The 23,036-nt window shown below is 35.4% G+C and overlaps 1 protein-coding gene across 2 annotated transcripts in view; it reads right to left on the reverse strand.

Annotated features, from left to right (window-relative positions):
• Nucleotides 1–8,701: 8,701 nt before the first annotated feature.
• The window catches only part of LOC116717296 (mannosyl-oligosaccharide 1,2-alpha-mannosidase IA), a 213,724-nt gene continuing 199,389 nt past the window's right edge, over nucleotides 8,702–23,036 (reverse strand). For both annotated transcript variants that reach the window (XM_032558561.1, XM_032558562.1), the window contains exons 8-12: nucleotides 22,386–22,501; nucleotides 17,932–18,151; nucleotides 13,525–13,697; nucleotides 11,451–11,566; nucleotides 8,702–9,994 (exon numbers count right to left, since the gene is read on the reverse strand). In XM_032558561.1, the coding sequence (XP_032414452.1) occupies nucleotides 9,853–9,994; nucleotides 11,451–11,566; nucleotides 13,525–13,697; nucleotides 17,932–18,151; nucleotides 22,386–22,501 (767 nt within the window). In that variant the 3' untranslated portion in view covers nucleotides 8,702–9,852. The remainder of the gene's footprint in view (nucleotides 9,995–11,450; nucleotides 11,567–13,524; nucleotides 13,698–17,931; nucleotides 18,152–22,385; nucleotides 22,502–23,036) is intronic.

The raw sequence follows: 23,036 nt of genomic DNA on the forward strand, positions 1-23,036 counted from the left end.
CAATGAATACTTGAACTTAGAATTTAAGCTATTCTAGGGAGGCATGATCTGTTTTACTTCTATATTGCAGATATTTCTCTATCAGTGGAAGTCAATCAGTTGAGAAAGCTGATAGAGGAATATTTGTCAATTTGTCATTTAACTGTGCTCTACTGATGGCACATGATGACCCATTTAATAAATGAGAATCGTAAATGGCCTTTACTTCTCTAACGCTTCGTCTCCTAAGTGCTTTACACTACATCCAGTCATTCACCCATTCACATGCTGAAGGTGGTAAGCTACATTGTAGCCACAGCTGCCCTGAGGCAGTATGACAGATTCGAGGCTGCCATGCACCAGAGCCCCAGCCCCTCTGACCACCAGCAGTAGGCAAGGTCGGTGCTTGCCTAATGAAAATAATTTATGGAAAGTATGTTTAATGCCTGCTTGAAGGTTATTTTTAAAAACCCTTTAATCTGACAAACGAGCCTCAAAGGAATGCATTTTCTAATTTATTGAATATGACTCCATGTCAGTAGTTTGAAACAGTTTTAAACAAACTTTATAGAAGCAGTTCAATTTCTTGCAAATAGTCATCCATTCCCCATAAGGGTCATCAAACTACATGTTTGATGGTTCACCTAGTTAACTCTGAAGATGAGTAAGGTAAAGAGTCTAAAAAGAAGAGATAAGATTCAAAGGATGATAAATAGGGCTAAAGAAATGACCAAATTAGTGTTTATTACAGAAACAAAGTATTGAGAGGAGGAATTGTTGGTCATGTGAAGCTTTTCAGATTTCTAAAGACCAACTGAGCTGTCAATCATAAATATTTCAATGTTTTGTTTTATCAACTTATTGTACCTATGGCATGCAGCATGTCCCTTAGAAAATGTATCTCCAATTAAAGATAAGAAAATAACTTGGTTCGGTATAAAGGAGAAAAAATTTTTGATTAGGACATTCCACCTAAGATGCACTTCACACAGACTCATTAATTTGATTCTGTTGACTTTTCAAACCAGGTCAGAGGGGTGATGCTAGCGGGTAAACTTCAACTTTCATTCATCATCCCAGCTCATTACACAGGGCACAAAAGGTCATAATTATGCTAATGAGGGGTTCAGTTTTTTTTTTCTCTTTGGTTTTTTTAATCTAAAACCACACACGTAATGGCTGTTGCTTTTTAAATCATCTTCTATTCCCAAATGTGAGAGACATCCTTCCAAATAACAGCCTTTTAGTTTAGGTCACAATCTATCTTATATTAAAAGGTCCAGATACTGAAACAGCTCGAGGTTCTCCTTCATCTTGGTCTTTGTGGACATGTATTCAAGATGAGATTAAATATGGAGTGTCTCTCCTGGGAATCATATTACATGATTTAAGTCAGTCAAAATAAAAACATATTGTCGTGTTTGCCAAAAGCAGATTGACCTCGAAGTTTCACAAAAAATATTTACTTGCTAGAAGATGGTCAATTATACCAGGAATAACTGGCACACACCTGGCCACATTCTTGTTTTATAATTTGCTCTAAATAAATGTAATCCACATTTACAGATTAGTTTCCTGCTTACTCCGGTTTTCCCTGCACAAAAAATCTATTTTTTTCTTTTTTCAAGCTTGTCTTAAAGTTCCAGCAACTCAAACATAATGTGTTTTTAAAGTCCTTTTATGTCCCAGTGCTATAAAACCATTGCACGTAGTCCTTTTTATAGTGAAAGATTTTGTGATTGCTGCTGTTTTTAGACAGCTTCTGTGAACCTGGTAAAATTGAGAAGAATGGCATTTCATTTGTTGGCCTCAAAGGAACAAAAATGTCACAGAAAAAAAAAATTCTTTTATTGCCAGAGCAGTGTGATTCACCAGAAACACACTGGATAATTTAAAAGCCTTATACTAAACAAAACCCAGTGCTTTTACATCTACGACCTAGTAAAGACAGATTGATCCAGAAACTTAATGCAACAAGCAGCTGAGCATTTTCCATCAGTAAAATGTGTTTACATTAAACTGGTATAAAGAAAGGATGACAGGATTTTCTGTGTTTCACTCATCTGAACCCCCCTGTCCCCCCCAACAAAACCATACATCTTCAAAGCTATAAATCTCTTCAGAGTAAGTGCTGTGTGGCATACAGCACGTGTTTTGACAAATTAATATTTATGCTACGGGAGCTGTAACAATGACTATTAGATTTGAATGAGTTTCTAGGTTAAATTACTCCCCAAGTGAGGCTTTTACATCCTTTAAACATTAAAATAGTTAATTGACAGGAAGGCTGGGCCCCTGTTTAAAGATGGTAACATCAACATGGGTATATTAAAATAAAGTATCACTTAGTTTTTGTTATTACACCAACGCTCTGAAAATATGTCCTATTTTTAAAAAATGGATAATAATATGGTTCACTTAAACCACACATCTCTGATTTAACCATCAGGAACAATGAGCCTGCTGCCAGCGCTTACTGAGCACTGAGGGCTTTTAAAATGCTTCCATTTTGTTTTTGGAACTTGAAATCTAATTCTACCTTTGAATAATTAGAATTACTGTAGATCAAACTTGGAGGAAAATTAGATCAAATTAAATTAGATCAAACTTAGAGAAAAAGTATGTACTTTACCTATTCACTTGGAGTCAATGCAAAGTTTTTAAACCACCCTTTTAAAGTGCATTTGACTGTTTTTATAGTTTAATCTGTACATCAGATCTGCTCTAAAGCAATTTTACCAACAGACATATTGAACCTTCATTGCTGTTGCCTTTGGTTTTGAACAATGTTACCTTAAAGACAAGTGTGCAGAGCCATGAGTATATGTATAACAGCCAGTGATTTATTATTAACAAATTGCTGATTTTTACAGGAGATCAGTAACTTAGACCATAGTACACAGCTGACTGATACCCAGCAACCACATGTAAGCTAAGGGAAACTCTGCACAAATAGTTACTTTTTAAAAACAGCACTATGCTTTAAATCGAGATCCATTATATATGTATGATATGCTGGAATTTCACTATGACTGTGAACAACAACTGAGTTGAAATTATATAAAGTTTTGAAGTGACTCAGTTTTGTTGGGATGTCAACGAAGCCTTCCATCCTCAGACTTGAAGGTCATCATGAAAGATAAAACATTAAAGTACCAGTGGAAATGTGGAAAACGTAATTTATCAATAAGTTGGAGAATAACAAAGTTTGAGAAGGATATAAACAATTGGATACAGGATTAAAAAAAACATAATGCAAGTAAAAACAAAAATATAATAGATACACCTTTGTGTTATCATTTTTAGGAATGTTTCCAATCTAAGTTTGCCAGGAGTTATGACTTATTGCTGTATCTCAAAACAACTTTGTCACAGAAACAGTATGAACAGAATTGTTTGAATATTGGGAAATATCTTAATTATGACCGTTTTTGAGATCCAGTACATGCATCATTTGGAAGTTTTGAATAAATAAATGTAAATTGCTGTGTTTCAGGGTTTTTGGATTTTGACATTTTTGTTGTCCTTTCACACATTGTCTGCCCAGTCCTTGAATCAGTTTTTTCTATGTTGAGATTTTTTTTTATTTTTTTTTCATGAAAACCTTCCAGTGTGTTGGTTATTTTTTAATAGTGACACCAGTGAAATGTAAATCAGTCACCTCTGGAGTGACCTTTATGTGAAAGCCTTGAGCAAAACGTTCATCCAAACCATAGCTACAGTACAATATTTTTATGGATGTGTGTGGGCTGCCTGCTTGTCGATGTTTTTTCAGCCCCTCTGCCTCTGACCTCTGAGCTGAATGCTTTATTTTTAGCTGTATTAGCAGCTCATTATGCAGTTGTGTTCCCTTCTGGGCACTAACAAGGTGTTTGGGGTAGCAGATGAGAGCAACCTGGAAGACCTTCATGTGTTGGCAGTGGGGAGAGGAGCCGGATGTTCTGACAAGGCCAAACTAGAAATGCACAGTAGTCTGTCTGAGAGGTGAGGCACCTGTTCAGCATGGAGAGGATGAACACTGTTTGTCTAATAAAAAAGCTGAATAAACATAATCTGTCATTCAGCATTAACAGAAAAGTTTAGCAAGATTTATGATAATGAAACCAAGACTCAGCAATACTACTGGTAATCTACTTAGTCTATAATTGAATATGAATATTAAATGACAGCATGGCTTGATTAAGCAGAATCATTTTCATTAATCAAATTTGAGGTAATGGTTGCGTAAGTTTTAATAATCATAAAATTAGATGATAGCATGGGACATACTACTACAAGTTTTTATGTTGCCTGGAGTAAATCTTTCAAGCCTGTCTTTGTACATCACACATTAATGATTATAACTTTCTTTAAAAAAAAATCCATTACAGCAAGCAGTTCACTCTTTTTCATAAGAAAAGTCTGAATTTCTGAAAGAAACCAGAGGTGGATTTGTGATGCTTCAGGTTTTTCTCTTTCCAGGTTTCCCTTCCAGCAAGACTACAACCCTCAACATGTAACCAGAGCTACATTGGAATACTTAAGATCAAAATATATGCAAAATATATGCATGTCCAGACAAAGTCCTACCTTAATCCAATTGAGAATATGTCCAAAACTCCTAAAGACTTGTAGCTGTAATTTGATTAGGGGGCTGAACACATCAAGATTTCAGATTTGTTTTAAAAGTTCAAAGCAATGTATAAATAACCCACTTTGCAATTCCACACTGGTTAATTGCAGGATTTCTTTTTTTAATATCCAACACACCTTAACTTTTTCCTTTGGTATTTCAAACGACTCTCAGAATCGTCATTAAACCATAAAAATGTCTGTGATCTGCAGTTGTCAATTCCAGGGTTTTATTCCTTACCTTGACAAGTTTAGCACTTGGAAATTAAGCTTCAAGAATGAGATGTTCTACTTATTAATTATCATTTACTAACTTTGTGTCATATAGCAGTATTTCTTAAGAGCTGTTTGATTTGAAAACTGTGTGATATTAAAATTTTTCCCAGAATACATCTGAAGGATTCTGAAGGAAGGTGTTTGAGATCAGTCAAAGGTGGAGGTAGGAAGCTGAGAAGCCAGGTATAAAGAGACTAAACCTGTCACTTCACAAAGCAACACTTCCTTTTGCCTTTATCTTCTACTATTTTTGTCTCTGAAGCGATAAAAGCTCTGATTCAGAGATGCAGCTAAGCAAAGACGTTGAAGTTCTTGTTATGATTGAAAGCAGCTGGTGATGGCTGAGGTTTTTGAACAGCTAAAGTGAGCACCGGGACGGCGCCAGGCAGGTGAACTTTGAAGAGAAGATTAAGAGATCTTATCAGATCAAATGTCAGGTTAAATGCAAATCATAGATCCAGTACAAATTTTTATTGTACTTTGAGCTTTTGCCACAGTTTACATGAAAACCCAGTAACCAGGAAGAAGTTGAAATGAAAAAAAGATGTTACAACTCAAAAAGACATGTTTTTGAAATATCAGCTCAGGTTTGTGGATGAAAGTTGGAAATGTGTCAGTTTTGTATGTTCTTTTACTTTAATGCTTTCATATTCAGGCGTTTTTCTTTCCTCTTGTCAGATGAATCATCTTAAGGGGAGCAGCTTTTTTGTCTAGGCTGGCAGCTGTTACCTGTGGTAAAGTCTGAAGGTGGAACAAAAATATGATGGACTGATTCTTTGTTCTATGTGGTCAAATTACAATTTTATAGACACAAACACAACCACTGCATTTATTCCATAGGCTAATATTGGAATGGGTTCAATAATACAACAATCCTCTGATATAAATGTTACTCTCTAGTAATTCAAATTAATCACATTTTGCATCCACTTATAATTGCAGAAAATAAAATAGATATTTTTATTAGTATTGTTTTTTGTTTTAGAAATAAACTTAGTGGAGGGTTAGGGTTGTTATTAAAGCAAGAGAACACAATTCCTAGATTAAACTGCTCGTTTCAAAGACTTTATGGATTCTGTGTTTTAATGCCACTTATGAAAAAAATTCTACAGCTAGCCAGAGATACACCCTGAGCTCAAACTGTATAATCAGTTCTGTGGTCAATTTCTGATCTCTATTTTTGTTAAGCTTTTCCTTGCTTGATTTCAATTTTAGCTAATTCGTACCTTTAAGATGTACGATAGATGTCATTCAGATTATTTATTTTGGGCTTTTTCTAGGTCAGTTAGCCTCTTTGGCATTCCTGTTTTAATACTTGTATTCCATACAAACACACCATGTGAAAAAACAACAAACTGTGAATACATGTTTTTTTTTGTGTTGAAATGTTTTATTAATGTTTATGAATACAATTTGTACTAAAAATGTCCAAACCTTACCTGTAGCTTAATTTATTGTATATTTATTTAATCTATTTTCATTTATTTCAGTTGAGATCTGCATTTAAACCAATTAATTAATGAAATTTAAGATTTTGACCACTGACCAAAGCAAAATAACATTGTTTGATCAAGTTTGTTGACAAAAATACAAAAATGAGTAGAAACTACTCCAAATAACATGCTTGGTGCAAATTGTCCAGGATAAATCAGGCATGAAATGACAAGAACTACAAAGATACAAAATTCCAAAGGAGTGAAAACACAAGTAGTACCTTCTGCCTCAAGTGGAGATTTTAATTTAAGAGGCAAAGTCACACTATATGTGACAAATCACTGTATAAAAGGAGATTACCAATTTTTTTTTTTTTAAAACAATTTCAAAGTCGACATGTTTAACCGTTTAGCATCTTGTTCTACATTTACAACAGACATTGATTTTAACTGTAGACATGTCTCTGTATTCCTAAAAGAATATATAACCTTATCCTGAATGAGGATGAAACACCGTAAGCCTTCCTGGTGTCTGCCAAAAGTGTTGCTCTCCCCAACAGCCTGAATGAACTGCAGACATCCCTCCTCTGACTTCATTTTTTTTTTTTATTCTCATACTGATAATTTTCATTTCTGAGTGTTCTCTCAGTAGAAGCACTCACACCCAACAGTTGTGGAAGAGATTTTAGCGTGGCTTTAAGGCACTTGCTTATGACAGATCAGTTGATCAGAATAAGACTGATATTGAGTTTTTGTTCAGCTAAAAATTGCCTGATTCCAGTTAACAGCATAGTGTGGAGGGAGTGGGATGCATTATTTTGGATATTGAGCAATCAGTCTTTCTAAATAGGAGTGTGAGGGATTTACACCCCTTGCTCTTTTTTGTACTTCCTATATTCTAATTTATCTGGTAAATGTATTGTTTATGTTTGGTGGAAGTAACTTGCTTTATTTAATATTTTGCTTTAATCATTCTCTCATCTCTTTGAGATCACCTGGTCCTGGGTTGCCATGGACGCACACCCATGAGCAGTACTGACAAGGACCTGGTGTTTTCAATCAGCCTCACTGGGAAAATCCATTGTTTGAGAGGGAGGGGAGACGTTTTTGGATTTTGTTTGGGCCCAGGTTGTATTTTTTTAGTTTTGAAGTTAGTTGTAATTATGTAAATATTTTTCTAGGAATATAGTTTAGCACAAATGTTTCTTCTATCTGGAAATGTAAATGTTGTCTCCACCCCTTAATTAGTCCTGGTAGGAGCCAATGCTTTAAAAGCCTGGTGGTTTAGATCAGAGGGAGACTCTCCCTTCTGTTTGAATGCATGTTATGCTGTGAACTGGAATGAAATTTTCAAAGCACTGCATAAAGAAAAAAATTCAGAGCTCTACAATTTCTGGATTCTACCTGATTTTTCATCGCAAACCAACAAGGAGGCTCAGTGCTGGGTTGACTTTTATAGAAGGCTCACTAAACCTGATATCTAGAAAATGGAAAAGTGATAGTAGTGATCAGGACAGATGAGAGATAAACTTTTGTGTCTTTCAAACTTAGATGTTATTTTTGGCAAATTTTGCTTTGGTTTAATGAATAATGTAGGAACAACGCCGATCTAATAAGAGGAAAGAATTGATGGTGGTGGGTGATTTTAAATGGACTCATTCGTGTTGTTAAAGATCAGTCGAGTTGTGTAATGATGTACATTGTGCCCCCATCGTTCCATTAGCATTGCTTATCTGATAGAGAATATTGTAATCATATTCTGTCTGCAGGATGTAATGTGGCTAATATTTCCCTAATAGACAATTTGAGCTTGTAGTGCTAAACAGTTTATACAGGATCCATGACATTTGAAAGGTAACATCATCAAATTCCAATTAAATGGCAATAATGTATGTTTCTAGCATTTAGAGTAGATGTGAAATCACCTGAAGGTATTACGATGAAATTAGGATTCAGGTGACAGCAGCTGTAGCTGAATCATTTGGAGCGGATGATATTAAGTCTCGCTTTGTTGACTTGTCACACTGCGTGTGGTGCAGCAGCTAAACACCGTTAGTCATTTTCTGGTCATGATTGCTGGAACGTTCCAAAACAACGAAAAAAAGCACCTTTTTAATTAAATCTGCGATTAGTTTGCTGGAAGCAGCTATAAATGGTGGCTGAGTAACACTTTTTTCTGTTTGACTGCAGATTATTTCCTGCTATTAAACACTGATAAAAAAAAAGCAAGTTTAAGTAAACAAGCCGATCAATATTAATGACACAACAATTCTGATTGTTTTAAATGTACAAAGTTGCACAGTTTCTTTTTAATCAGTATTTGAAAATATTGAACAAAGTAAAATCAAACAGTAAGAATAAGTAATAACAATAATTAATATCAGCAATAACTAGACTTAAAATTAGACATTTGTAGATTTTTCTTTTTACTGAAACACCTGAGGGAAGCAAATCAAAGAGAACTCAGAACAAAAATAACCACTGAAGTTTTAGAAAAAGATTAAGAAAAAAGAGACACAAACTAAAGTCAAGACAAGCTCATACAGGTGCCACTCACTTCATCTGTATATACAGCACATTCACTCCACAACTGTGCAGAAGATCAGCTGTTAACAGAACAGTGATAGAAAGTAAAAGCTTGTCTCTGCAGCTGAAAAGCCTGCAACATCACTATGGATGTACGTGAAGGCAAAAAAACTCCCAACAGAACAGACATCCGAAGTTGGCTAACAGATGTCTTTTTTTTCCTTTTCTTGATGCTTTGTTTTTACAGTGAACAAATGGAGAGTGCTCCATTTTATTGTGAAAGGCTGAGCAAACGTTCTGTTGAAAATAAAATTACCAGAGCATAGACAGGAAACATATTTTTTTAAATGTGGTCCCTGGATGCATAAGACAAAGCCTCTTTCCTGACATCTCTGTCCTTTAAAAAATTCATTCAACCTTGTTTCAGTAAGAAACATGACATCAACATTAGTTTCAAGGTGGATTTGAGAGTCACATTTTGTGTTTATCTGTACATTATTTAACTCCCATCCTTTCTTTAAATTTCACCAACACACTTGACTTTAAAAGAGGGGAATAGAAATGCAAAAAAACAATTTGGGCAACGTGTACACGAAGGAAAACCAGAAATAAGCCTAAAGGGAAAACATCATCACTAAAGGTAAACTAAAATGATGAGCAAAACTCAAGTGATTCTGTATCTCTCTGACAGTATGGCCCATAGTTCAAACCTTCTCCCATACATTTGGGTCTGTAAGTTATAGTGGTTTCCTCACAGAGGAAAGAAGGAAAGAAAAAGGTATCTCTTCATGAAAGTCATGTTTGTTTTGATTGTCCGCAAAAAATAAGTGCCAGTAGGAAGGAACCCCGGCGAAAGGATATACAATCACAGCATAAAACGACAACATCCTTTTCTGGAAAGGAACTGAGAGTCAACCACTCACTCCTTATAAGACCCTGAATCTGCACTGAATTGGTGTTTGCAATGTGACTGTGTGCACATGAACTGTGCAGATTTGTCCGTAACCGCCTCAGTCGTTGAGTGGTGTTATTCAGAGACTGTCTTTTCCTCTGTTACTTCATCCTGCAGACAGCTTTTACGGATGATGGGCAGCGGATGGGCTTCGGTGTTAAAGACCCAGTCTTCCAGGGAGAGGAGGTCATCGTCAGAGAAAAGCAGGTAAAGATACCTGAACAAACAAAAAAAACAGTTGCATTTTAAACCTAATACCCCAAACAGAGCTGGTCTTCCTTCTTTTTTGATTGTTGATACTTTAATATTTTTAAAATCAAACTATATTAATGTCAGAGAACAATAACCTGAGTAAATGACGATTTAAAGGAAAAAGCTAGCTAGTCTTGCAAATGAAATAGGGTTTAAAAAAATGCTCAACCAACAGAATAACCTGATGTAAAGAAATTTACCATATCTGGGTGTGAATTAGCAGAAAAATTATGTAAAGCCTCAAATTTACTGTTAAATAAACCTCTATTGGTATCAAAGTTCCCCAATCCAAGCAAACATTGAAAGTTTTTCCAAATTAGTGTGTTCAAATTCAGAGCCGTTGCTTCTAGGTGCGACATTAAACAAAGCATATTGTTTGCAACTATTAATTCATATGGACTTAAGAGTAAAGGGACAACCATTGTCTGCATCATACAGATCTATTTTGTTTTAGCACGTATCTTGCTGTTGGTTTAAGACAGTGAAATGTAATTATGAAAAATGTTGGACACTCATATCTATGGGGAAAAAAAAAACAATAGCTCAAAGACAATACAAATCATCCTAAACAAACAGACAATCGTATACATTCTAAGTTGATCAAATGCCTTCCCAGCTAAGTTGAGTTACTTGAGTTCAGTTTAGGTGGCCATTTGATTTGGTCTAGTAGAAAATGAAAGAAGTAACTAATAACAAAAACCAGTGTCTAGAGAATTTATGGTTGGATTAAGTGGTTGGTAATGCAATCCCATGAAACCTTTTGCACTGGTTTGTCATTCTTTAACTAATATGCCCCACTTATTCCATGATGTGAAGAAAAAGCTCTTGTTGCAGCAGCTCTGTCTCATCTTCACAGCTGAACGTTTTCTCAATGTTGACCACGTTTAAAAACCTCCCTCCCAGCTGACGAGCTGCAATGCTTTGCCCTTACTTGGAAAACATTAATTATTCATCATTTGTGATTTCTTCTTAATCTAGATCAGTCACTTAACTTTCAAAGGAGCATGTTAGAAGCAGTGTAGCACTGAATAAGGCAGTGGTGCTCTGGTGACTACTAACCTGAATGATTCGCACTGCTCCTCTCCTTAGAAGGATAAGCTTTTGTTATCTACATGCTGGTGTAGACTGAGTGGTTTGTGTAGCTTAAAATCTGCAGTATAAGAACAGCTGAAACTTAACCTTCCTTGATGGGTAAAAAGTATCTGATTAAAAGTTAGATTAACCTCTGAAGAAGACATTGTGACTGTTTCATTCAAAGCACGATCGCGCTTCGTAGGCAGAACAGATAAGAAGTAGAGATGAATCCCCAGTGTTCAGGATCTGACCCTGTATTACTTTCATGCAGATGAAAGGTGGTGCAAGCAGATCTTACAATAACCTTCCTCCCAGCAATGGGAAGTTAAAAAGCAAGCGAGACTTACTTAAGTGTCTCTGACAGGAAGAAGCTCTGCTGCATGTTGTCGTGGCTGGCTGTCAGGGCGTAAACATCACGGATCCCAGAGAAACCAGACTCCACTCTGCAGTGCTGCTCTAGAGCCTAACAAAAGGCAGGAAGGAACAGGTAAATGACAAGACCAAACTCTGATCTCTATAGTGCCTTGCAAAGGTATTCACACCACAACCAGAAACCTCTATTGATGTTATTACAATTTTATGTGGAATACCAACACAAGGGTGTCATGAAGTTGAAACAAAAAGAAATCTTTAAATTAAAAATCTGAAGAGTTTGCTGGGTGTCTGGATTTAGCTTTCTTGAGTCAATCTATTGTATTACCACACTTTCATATCAAGAAACACATTTTTTCCTGTTGTTCTTTACCAGATAGCTCAAAGTCAGTCAGAATGAATAGAGTGTCTGTGAAAATCAATTTTCAAGTCTCGGGCTCAGCTATTCAGTCATAGCTTTGTCTGTATGCTTCAGTTATGTTGCTCTACTGGAAGGTGAACTTCCAGCCCAGTCTTAGGTCTTTTGCAGTCTTGCTCCATGTTTTACAACAGTGATTAGATTTTCTTCACACAGCCCAAAATGTTTAATTTCTGCTGCATTTATACCTACATGAAATAAGGCACAGGTTTATGACTTCAGAAGGCAATTGGTAGCACTACATATCATTTAGGTATTAAAAGGGGCTGAGTACAAATCTATAATACATTTTTCAGTTTGTACAAACATATAGAAAATTATGCATCCTTGCTTATTTCACTATTGGGTGCTATATTATGGTGGTCTATCACATTAAATGACTAAATTATCTTGACGTTTGCGACTGTATGTAGAGTAAAACACGCTTTGTTATTCCAATGATATTTAAATTTCGACAAAATTTAAATCCATAGGTCAATAACGGTATTCACACTTATTAAAAAAATCAAGGATAAAACATGACAAGCACCAAGCCAGCAACACAACTAAGGTCCAAGTAAAGCCAAATCTGACAAGGGTGAAAGGAGAGCGGCTGGGCTAGCCAAGCGGATTAGCTCATTATTATCCCTGCTACAGAGGGCTTGCTTATACGTGCTAATTAACAAAGACCCTGACGTGTTAATGCTTGATGTTCCTGAGCAGAAGTGTTGCACACAGCTTTCAACCTTTGTGCCTGATAATTATAGCCCTGTCAAACTCGTCAGCCTGATCTTTCCTCTTCTTGTGAGTGCTAAATTAATGCTAACTCTCATGCTTGCGCGATACGGTTTACCGCAGTTAATGTCCTGCCTATTGCCACATTAATAATGGTGGTTCCTGCACAGCTTTCATCTCTTGGTGGCAGAACTGTCTGCTCTACTACCTAATGTATAGTGCCACACAATATGAAGAAAGCTGCTGGATGATAAATTAGGGTGTTGAATGGGCTTGACATAATAAGCGAGGACGACCATGGAAATGATAATGCAGGTCACCAATAAGACAGCAGTACAGATGGCAAAATTGCACTCTGTTCCATCCCCCCCAATTAAAAATAAAATGAAATTACTAGTGTGTAGCACTGGTTAGAGGTGTGTTTTTCAATTCAATTTTGAGCAAGAGGAATAAACCCAGTTGTAATTTCAAAAATAGTTTATGCTAACATTTTAGAAAAAAGTAAAAAATACAAACTAAACTATGTTTTAATGAGAATGCAGATCCTTCATCAACAAATAGCAGTTCATAATTGTGAGGTGAAGAAAAAAGACTTTTAACAAGTAGTCCAAACAGTGTGGCGGACATTTATCCTGAGTTACTTTAACCATTGATTACAATCAAGTGAAACTGACTGCCTTCAGAGGTCAATTAATAAGTACATGGATTCCATCTATGTGTAATATCATCTTAGTATAAATAGAGCTCATCTGTGAAGCTTTCAACTATTTTTACAATGAAGTTTATTGCATTAGTACAAGTCATAACTGCACTTATTCAAAATAAATACCAGAGAAGTCCAGAAGAATGTGATGGTAATAATAATAAATACAAATCCTGGTCGTTAACAGGTATTAATCCTAATTTACTGGTCTTACCTCTACTGCCTCCCATCCCCAGTCTCTGTATTTGGGGTCGTGGGTCAGTCTCCACAAGTACATGTAGCTCTCGATGACTTCTGGTCGTAGGATGTAATATCTGTCACTCAGTCTAGTAGCTGTAGCTTCAGCTCCACTGTCGAATCTGAAGGCCTCAGGTCCCAGTCTAGTGGCTGAAAGAGACGGAAACGGAGATCAGACAAAAGATATTTCTTTGCACAAAGTTTTTTTTTTTTTCATGTGATCCTTAGGTATTAGTGTTTGTTAAAAATCAAGATGAAGCAAAACATGTTTTTTTTTTTTTTTCTATTGGCACAGGAGCATTAGAGTTGAAATTTGTTTAATTTGAAAGATTCCTGTGTGCACCAACTGTTCAGTTTTAAAAAAATAAATCCTCATGCTTTTCAGAGATCTTAGACCCCCACAGAGAGGCTGTTTGTTACAAAATTGTTCTCTTTTTAAATAAGGCAGGTACAGAGTGCACAAAATGTCTGCAAATTGCTGCATTCAGACTGACAATCTGTGAGAAACGAAAAGTCTGAGTCACAGGCAGTACTCAGTTTTCTAGTCAGCTGGCTCATTATGGTGTGCATGCATCAAAAGCAAACATCAAAGCAATTAGTGGTTTAGTGTTTTTTCTCAGAATAAATTATGTTTAGATCAAAATATCAACAGGTACTGTAGGAAAACAGATAACCTGCTGAATGCTACAAAAATAATAAATTACAAGTTTAAATTAATTTAAAAACATACTAAAGAATAAAAGTTAATCACAAAAGGCATATTTTAAAGCAATAGAAGAGATAGACAGGGCAGAAAAAAGGGAGAAAGTACTTTAAATGATCCAATACATCTATGTTTTTTGTGTGCTGTATGTTGAACACTCAGTTCTTCAGCTTGTAAAATACTTTTTATTGACTCCAATTTCTCCTGTGTTATTGATTTTGATTCTAATTTACTAACTCTGTACAGGCCTGAGAATCTTTGTTAGGTCTACTAACGATTCCCAAGATGACAATATAGGCTGATAGAAAAAACTTTGCAAATCAGAAATTTACCATAGCCTGCCAGTGGAGTTTGGGACAATTTAATTCTAAACATGTTTTTTTCCTAGAAGTTAATATATGTTATTAGCTGTTGAAGCTCAACAAAGGCCTTCTTCTAAACAAATACTTGAAAGAACACAGCTCCAATTTGAGCTATGTTTTGCAGAGATGAAAAAAAATACCTACAGTCATTTTGTTCATAACACAGAGGTGTATGTTTATATTTAAGTATGAATGTCCTCAATTGGCTTTGCTACCTCAACTGTATGTATTTGAATACTGACAAATATAAAACTCACAGCAGCAATTTTAGCTGCAATCTTTCTGTGCATGCTATGGTGATTTTTTTTTTATTATTTCAGGCACAACGGATTTCTCCCATCTTTCCTAAAAACATGCATCAACAGCATTGAGGTATTGTGCCAGATATTACTTCATGTCCTCAGGCCTGCATTTCTAGACACACGTCTTGAAGGTGAGTGCACCAGATGGCAAAATCCCATCAACTGTCTTTTCCGATGCGGAAGAGTGGCAACTCTAATCTAAGGCATCCTGTGCTCCTTACATTATCCCTAATTATCAATCCAGCCACATTTCAGAAGGTGCTAATTTTAGCTGTACTTATTTAGGATCTGTCCTTTGTACTATCTTTGGTTTATGACTATAGATAGGAGGTAGATCTATTGATAAACTGGTACTTTTGGCTGAGTTCCCTCTTTTACCATGACAGGCTGGTCTAAACAAATATAACCTGGATGATTTCTTTGCTAAACATATTAGATATTTGTGAATATAAATTGAATCACAATAAAAGTTTTCTATATTTATTGTAACAAAGTACATTTTTCTAAAGGTAAAGTTGCTAACATTTTTCAGTGGTTGGTTACTGATGCAGATACTGATCTGGTCTGGCTTTTAAGCTGCTGCTGTATTTCACCGTTTCCTTTTAATAACATGCTGATAATCTGCTCTGCTGAGGTGTTAAGGAACCCCAGTTTGCTTTAAGTGGTTTCAGCATATTTGCATTGCTCGGTCTAGTCTCTTCCTCTTGACAATACCTCATATTTTCATTATGGTAAGCCATAATGACCTAATTTAACAAATACTGGAAATATATCACCTTGTGTTATGAATGTATAAAACTGCTAGACATGCATCGAGATGGAAATATATATCACTCTTATCCTTCACCTCATGTCTTGAGTGATCATATTAAGATTTTTTTTCACTTCACAAATGTATTAAACAGAAGCTTCATTGTATTGCTTAGGTTAGACTAATCTTGTTTTTTAGTTAAACCCTGTAAGAAAATTATCAGTTTCTCACAATTTGCTATTAAACTTAATTTATGTAAAGCAATTTTGTTGAAATCAAGCATATGTCAAAGAAGTTTACAAATTTGCATTACACATGCTTGAAAATTCTCAAGACAATGGTTCAGCTGTCTACAAGTTTAAAATCTATATTTTTAAAAACAAGTCATAGCTTCAGACAGTTCTAGCTTAGTAAGATGAAGTGGCTGTGTGTAAGTCATTTAGTTGATTATAATAACTGCTACTTGACGCCAACGTTTTCTCTGAAAAGGTTAAGACTGAATCAGTCAGTGCTGACATATTTTGTGAAAAATGTTAACGCTTTAATATAAACTATTATTAATATTTCCAACTAAGAATGTGAAGTTGGTTTTATGTTCATTTTTGCACTAGGTCCTCTTACCAATAAAGAGTTCTGTTTATTGAAACCTTCTCTCTGAAATTGATAACCTTTCCCTCTCTTTCTTGATTTTTGCCCGTCACTAGTTGTGAAGCTGACAGAAATTTAGAGGAGCAGCAGTAAGCCTTCATGGTACCAGAGTTTGGTATGTCAGCCACTCTGCACAAATTCAAATCTCTCTTCTCTCTCTGATGCTGTCTGCTAATCCAAAAGATGCTAAGCACTACCAGAGCCCAGTAAGAGAACCTGGTGGATGAACATGAAAGAGAAAGCTGGAGAAGCCTTTTGGATCTGAACATCAAAAGTATTCAAAGTACGTCATAGAAACTGTTATATGATGAGTTAAATTACCTCATTGCTGTAGCAAAAGTAGAAGATGAATCCATTAAACCTAACAGTGGGTGGCAAAAGCTTAAAATTTTGCCAAAAGTAGGACAGATACTAGGATAGTCTAAAAAACAGATGGTATACATGATATACATTATTTTTCTTTTCATTTTCATCCTGAACTGGAATTTTTTTAAAATAATAATACTTAATGCCTCAATTAATTGCATTTTTTCTACTTCCTCAAATACACAACTGGGATTTTTAGTTCACAAACACCAAGGCTATACTTCTGTGGCGAGACATTTAAAAAAAAAAACTCATTTGCTCCTTTTCAGATGTGTCCTTTTTTCTATCTCCAGAGGTGCAGCTACACAGAGAGCTTCTTCATTTCATTGAGAATAAAAATTAAAAAGCCTGAGGCCCTTTTAATTTCCAGCATTGCTTTTCTAAACTTGTTTTCTTACCAATTTCCACATTAACCTCTCCTAACAAGACAGATTTTGTAAAATAAAAGTATTAATAAAATCTAGAAATTATGGGTTCTGGTAAATTAATATTGCATATAATATGTATGATATAAAAGCTCCTTCATATGTTTTGAGGAGTTAGACCAGACAAAACTTTTATTAAGAATATTCTCTTCCACACTGTACCAGTGTAAATTGTGTTTTGGGAGATAATTTATAATTTTTAAAATATTTTCCAAAGAAGATAAGAAAAAAAAGTAGCTAATTAACTCTTCTGACCTGACAAGCTGATGGTAAATAATGGAGCAAAGTCTGGTAAAAGGTAAAACCGTTTAAATGAAGGAACTAGAGTATAATGATACTTTAAAGTATTGCTTCTGTCTGAAAAGCTTCTCCCACATTTTTCACACAGATGCATCTCAAAGAAGAAGAATATCAGAGAAAATGGAATTAATCCTTGTAATATAACTATAGATAGAAAAGCATTTGTCTTTAGCATGATAGTGTTATCACTATCATGCTACTGATAGCATTAGTGTGACAGCGCTAGCATGATAGTACCACTAGCACTAGTGATAGCATGAGCATCACTAAAGACTCAGTCTTTAGCATGACTGTGTAGGCCACAACATTCTATGCATTAAAAAAATATGTTTTTTGTTTGCTGTAAGCCATAATCATCAGAAACAGAAATAAAGGCTTGAAATGTATCACATTCTGCTTTATGATTTAACATAAATGCCAGGGTTTGAATTATTTAAAAAAACAAGTTCATAAAATTCCAATTTCCTGAACTGCACCTGTATGTGCAGATCTTTTTTCATTGCTGACACCCCGACACGTCTACTTACTTGAGCGAGTGTAGCTCTCATGGCAGGTGTGTGTGATCTCAGCAGCGAGATCAAGGTAGTGCTGCCTCTTTTCTGGTGCTCCATCATCAGCCCCGATGCCAATCATGCCCCCAGAGAAGCAGGCCAGATGACCCATCTTGTGGTCCAGGATGCCCCCCCTCCACTCTGCCATGTAGGTGAGGCCACCAGGGGACTTCTGAACCAGGTTAGCTTCAATCGCCTGCAGTACCAAACAGAAAGGAATAATATTTTATCTTTCAGAGTGTTGACTATGAAATAGAAACCTTGCTGCAGATTCTACTCAATCCTAATCAGCAACCCAACCTTCAGATCTCACATCTGCTTTTTTTTTTAATCGGCTCACGGAAGGAAGCTGATATTCACCTAATTGAGTACTTTATATCGATTCTACAATTAAAATGTTACTTGCAGTAATAAAATATAAACGACAGTGAAATACTAATAATTGGTTTGGTAATCGCCCAAAAATTGATTAAGATGTTTAAACAAAACAGCAAAGGTGTGTGTAAAGCAACCTTGTAGAACTACAAGTAATTTACTGTTTTTACAGCTGTGCATCAGATAAACATAAAGAAACTCTGTCTAAATCCTTATTGATGTTAAGGTGTCAATAAGCCAAACTAGAGGGAGAGAACAGACATGCTGCAGGCTTTAGTTTTATATAGATTAGATCTTTGAATCCATGACAGTAGGAAGGAATTACTAAATTAATCCTCACTTGTTCACCAATGTATATATCAATAGATTTCAGAGATCTACCAGAAATGAAGAACATTAAAGATCATATTTTATCCATCTATAGAAAATAAATTATTGCTTTGTTTAAAACATTCTGTTTTTCCCCAGCTGTTGCTCTTCAGTCTTAGTTTACTAAAGAATTTTTATGCAAGTCTCTTTATAATGCTGACTCCAGCAGCTCAAGTTGAGGTTAAAAACAGGTTTATCATTTTTGGGAACAATGCAATAACTTAAGGTGAAGAAGCTCCTGTAAAAAGAAAACTCACATGTTTTAGTCCTTTATTTAAGCAGAACATTTCAATATCATCTCCAGAATGTTTTGTCTTCATATAATTAATTGATACCAAGCCCAGTTTCATAATTGCAAAACTGTTGCATGTTGTACATGATAAGAATACTGTACCAAAGATGTAGTTCTGGAAATGGAAAATACATTACTATATGGAACCAAAAATTATAGATATCTTGTTTTAAGAAAGTATATTTTCCTCAGGGTTTAGACCAGGGGTGTCAAACTCAATTTCACCGAGGGCCACTTCAGCATATTGGCCACCCTCAACAGGCCACATTGAGGGTATAAATCAGGAATGCCCAAGTGCAGCCCTCCAGACTGCAACTTTTAGATGTGTCCCTGCTAAAACATACCCCAGACAAAAAGTTGACTTCCCTCATTAGCAGCAACTCAGTTCTGTAGAGGCCTATGAATGAGTCAATGATCCAGGTGTGTTAGAGAAAGAACACATCTAAAGTTGCAGAGTGATAGGTCTGGAAAACTAGACTTGGTCAACCCTAGCATAAATGTATGAAAATACAATGTTAAAAATAAATTAAACAACACCTCATATTGTTAAATAACTGATTTTATGTATTCAAGTTTTAAATATTACATTTGAGTTTGCATGGATGTAAAATTACTGCTCAGTTTAAAAATTACAATGTTTTTAAACTGCTCAGCTAAACTTCGCTCTTTAGCTTGTTAGCTTGTCGATGTTTCAGTTTTATTCGCTGGGAAAATTAATCTTTGTCTGCTTTAAAGATAAGCAGACAAAGAATAAAAACAAGTTTTGATATTAACTCTCAACTTCATTCACAAAACGTTTTTGTTATTTATTACACAACGAACATGTATTTCACATAAGAACAAAACAATTAGGTGATGTTGATCCCTCTTCACCCCGCCACCAACTCACACACATCCTCATTGTGTTGTGTTCTGTAAATAAACACAAAACAAGCAAAATCAATAAACTATATGCATATTCCAGTATACTGAGTTTTGGTTTTACATTCATTCTATTTAAATTTAGTTTGTTCGTGCTTACCAATGTTTCCCCCTGGTCAGTTCGTCGATATCTGGTTTTAGTTCTATTCTGTGGAAATCCGCAAAACGGCGTGTAGGTTTTCGTCAGTAATGCGCGATCTGGTCTTGGTCTTGTTTAAATTAATTTTTGAAAACATCCGTTCGCACAGATAGGTGCTTCCAAACGTGGACAAAACACGAGCTGCGTGGAGTCGAAGCTGTGGCATCAAATCAGGGGGCAGGAGACGGTAAAAGATTGAAACATCACGGAACTTCGCTCTTTAGCTTCTTAGCTTGTCGACGTTTCAGTTTTATTCGCTGGGAAAATTAATAATCAGCTTGAGGTGACTCTGCTGCACTCTAGTGGCGAGAAGCCGTAATGTTGGCTGGTAAGAATCAGAAGGCATTATGGGAGATGTAGTTTGTAGTCAATTCGTGCTCAAAACCTATTTTAAGTCATTCAATGGGGCTGTAAAACGGTGGTGGGGGGGAGAGGGCCACATAAAATGACGTAGCGGGCCACATGTGGCCCGCGGGCCTTGAGTTTGACACATGTGGTTTAGACTAATAATTTCTACACTAATTAGAAGTTGTTAGTGGTAATCATTGCAGAGCATAATTGGAAAATGTTTTCTCATTCCACACTGTTTTAATTAGCAGTCCACTTTTATTTGAATGCCTAAGGTAATTAGCTCTGCTTTGCCCTCACCTTAAGATTTCTGAATAAACCTGCAGCTGATATTTAACACCACGGTGGCCAATAAATACCAAGTCACAATTAAGAAGGAGAATTCGTAATTAGTGGTTCAGACTTTAGCTTGACCCTTTGATGATAAATGAGGACGTCTTAATAGAAGCTTGAAGTTATACTGAATAGGCAAAGATTGTATTATCCTTTAAGGGAGGTTTTAAGCTCTGTCACCCAGAACATATTTATTGTCCTCTCTTTTTTTGTCTTTCTGTGCTAAATGTGGAGTTCAAAGGTATTTACTCTGATTATTATTTCAGCCAGTTCCCTCCAGGAGCCTACTGTAGATTACTCGATACTGCGTATTGGCTAAAGATTTTACTGTGCTTTCACTGGTTATAATTAATAATAACTGACTATCACTGATATCATTGACTGGAACCATATTAAGATGTTATATTGAGTATTTAGCCTGGAAAACTAAGAAGCACTCTCATTGTTATTTTGGTGAATATAACAACATTTTGTTTTTCTTGTTGGTGTTTTGGGTACTGATTAAAGCTGCAAAGCAAAATTTGGTGTTTACTGGATTAATGTGATTTCCAAATTAGTTGACCATGGCCAGTAAATGTTTTTTTTTTTTACTGAATTTTTTTTCTGATCAATGAAGCAACCATGTCTAGACACCACTACTGAAAACAACACTTTCTGATGAAGTTTTTCCTGTGAAAGAAAACTCAGTTATTATTTATTATATTAAGTATTTACAATATAAAATCAGTTTACAATATGTCAAGATATTTTGTGGCTTATTTAGGCTGTGAGAGAGTGAATAGTTCAGAAAGCAATAAGGAAGGATGAACATTTGCTGCTTCATCATTTTGATCTAATATCAAGTCAAAACATTTATGATTTGGAAAAGTTGGGATTGTTTTGGAAGTTTCAAAACACTCCCAGAAAATAGGGATGTATTTTACTTGAGCATACATAAGAAGACTACTGTTTTAGTAGTGCTTGTTGCAAACAACTCTTATCATTTTGTCTCCGTTTTTAAAAAGTAAAATCTTTATACATCTGCTGATATATTGCACTCTCTCACATATGTTGTAATATGCATCTTTTCCTGATATTAATAACTAATAACTGATCATGGTGGAAACACTAGAAAATATATTTTAATTTCTGTTTTTATCTCTTTTTATAACTCTTAAAGGGAAATTGGAATCAGGTAAAATTGGTAACAGCAGGTTAAACATTTACAAAAACTAGAGGCCAGAAATCAACCACAAAATTCAGTTTGCCTCCTCTTCAGCACAAACATGCTTTGTTTTATCACTGTTATGTAGCCCATGGTGTATAATGTGTTTATGAGAGACAATGTCCTGAGGTAGGAGTACTTCCCATACTTTTTGTAACAGGGTGTTACATGTTGACTTTTGGAGACAACATCTTACCTTTGTTTAGCACAAACATTAGAAATACATAAACTATCAATGAGTTGAACACTTAACAGTTCATTAAAATAGTTAGTTTTACTCTAATACCACCAATACAAAGTGGTTAGGAGTTTCACCGGGGCTTTCTAATAGCAGCTATTTAGCTTTGCAAAAAGAGAATACTCCATGAGCTTATTTATAAACTGAACTGCATATAATATAAAAACGGGCAGATCTCTGTGTGTCTATTACAAGATAGCATTTTTCAAACCTCTAGTGCACTGTAGTACATCTTCTTTGCTTCCTCGTCGGTCTTGTCTGACATCAGGTAGGATTTTATCAGATACTCATAAAAACTGTCTCCAAGGCCACCAATGGAAACATGGTCTAAAGAAAATAAATGAGGAAAACAAATTGCAGCATTACAAACAAGTCTTACATAAAAATGTTCCAATCTTAAAAAACAAACACTGGACCATATTTCTCCACACAAGTAAAGAATAATTTTCACTTTATGGTTTTCAATTGCTTTTACTGTGTAATTTCTTTAATTGTCTAATTTAGCTAATTTTATTTGGTTTAATCATAGAAGTACTAAAAAGCAATCAGCTTGAATATGTGTAAGTCTCAGTAGTTATATTTAGCTTTCATGATTAATTCATAGTGTGCTGCATCCCATACACTCCTGCCACCTATGTTTCAAATTAGTTTTCTCCAAACAAAAACCTTAAAATATTCAATGCCTCAATTTTCCAAAAGGAAACAAAACCAAAATCAATTAGGTGTTCTTGCTCCTCTTGCTGTTCTATGCCAACATTCAATAAAATATTAAAGGGTATGATACCATAGGAGTCTTTATCTATTCTTTCATGCTTCATTCAAACATAAATACCTCTGCAGACTCCTTCACAAGGTTATCTCT

This window comes from Xiphophorus hellerii, chromosome 3, assembly GCF_003331165.1.
Source record: "Xiphophorus hellerii strain 12219 chromosome 3, Xiphophorus_hellerii-4.1, whole genome shotgun sequence".
In the NCBI taxonomy this organism is placed as follows: domain Eukaryota; kingdom Metazoa; phylum Chordata; class Actinopteri; order Cyprinodontiformes; family Poeciliidae; genus Xiphophorus; species Xiphophorus hellerii.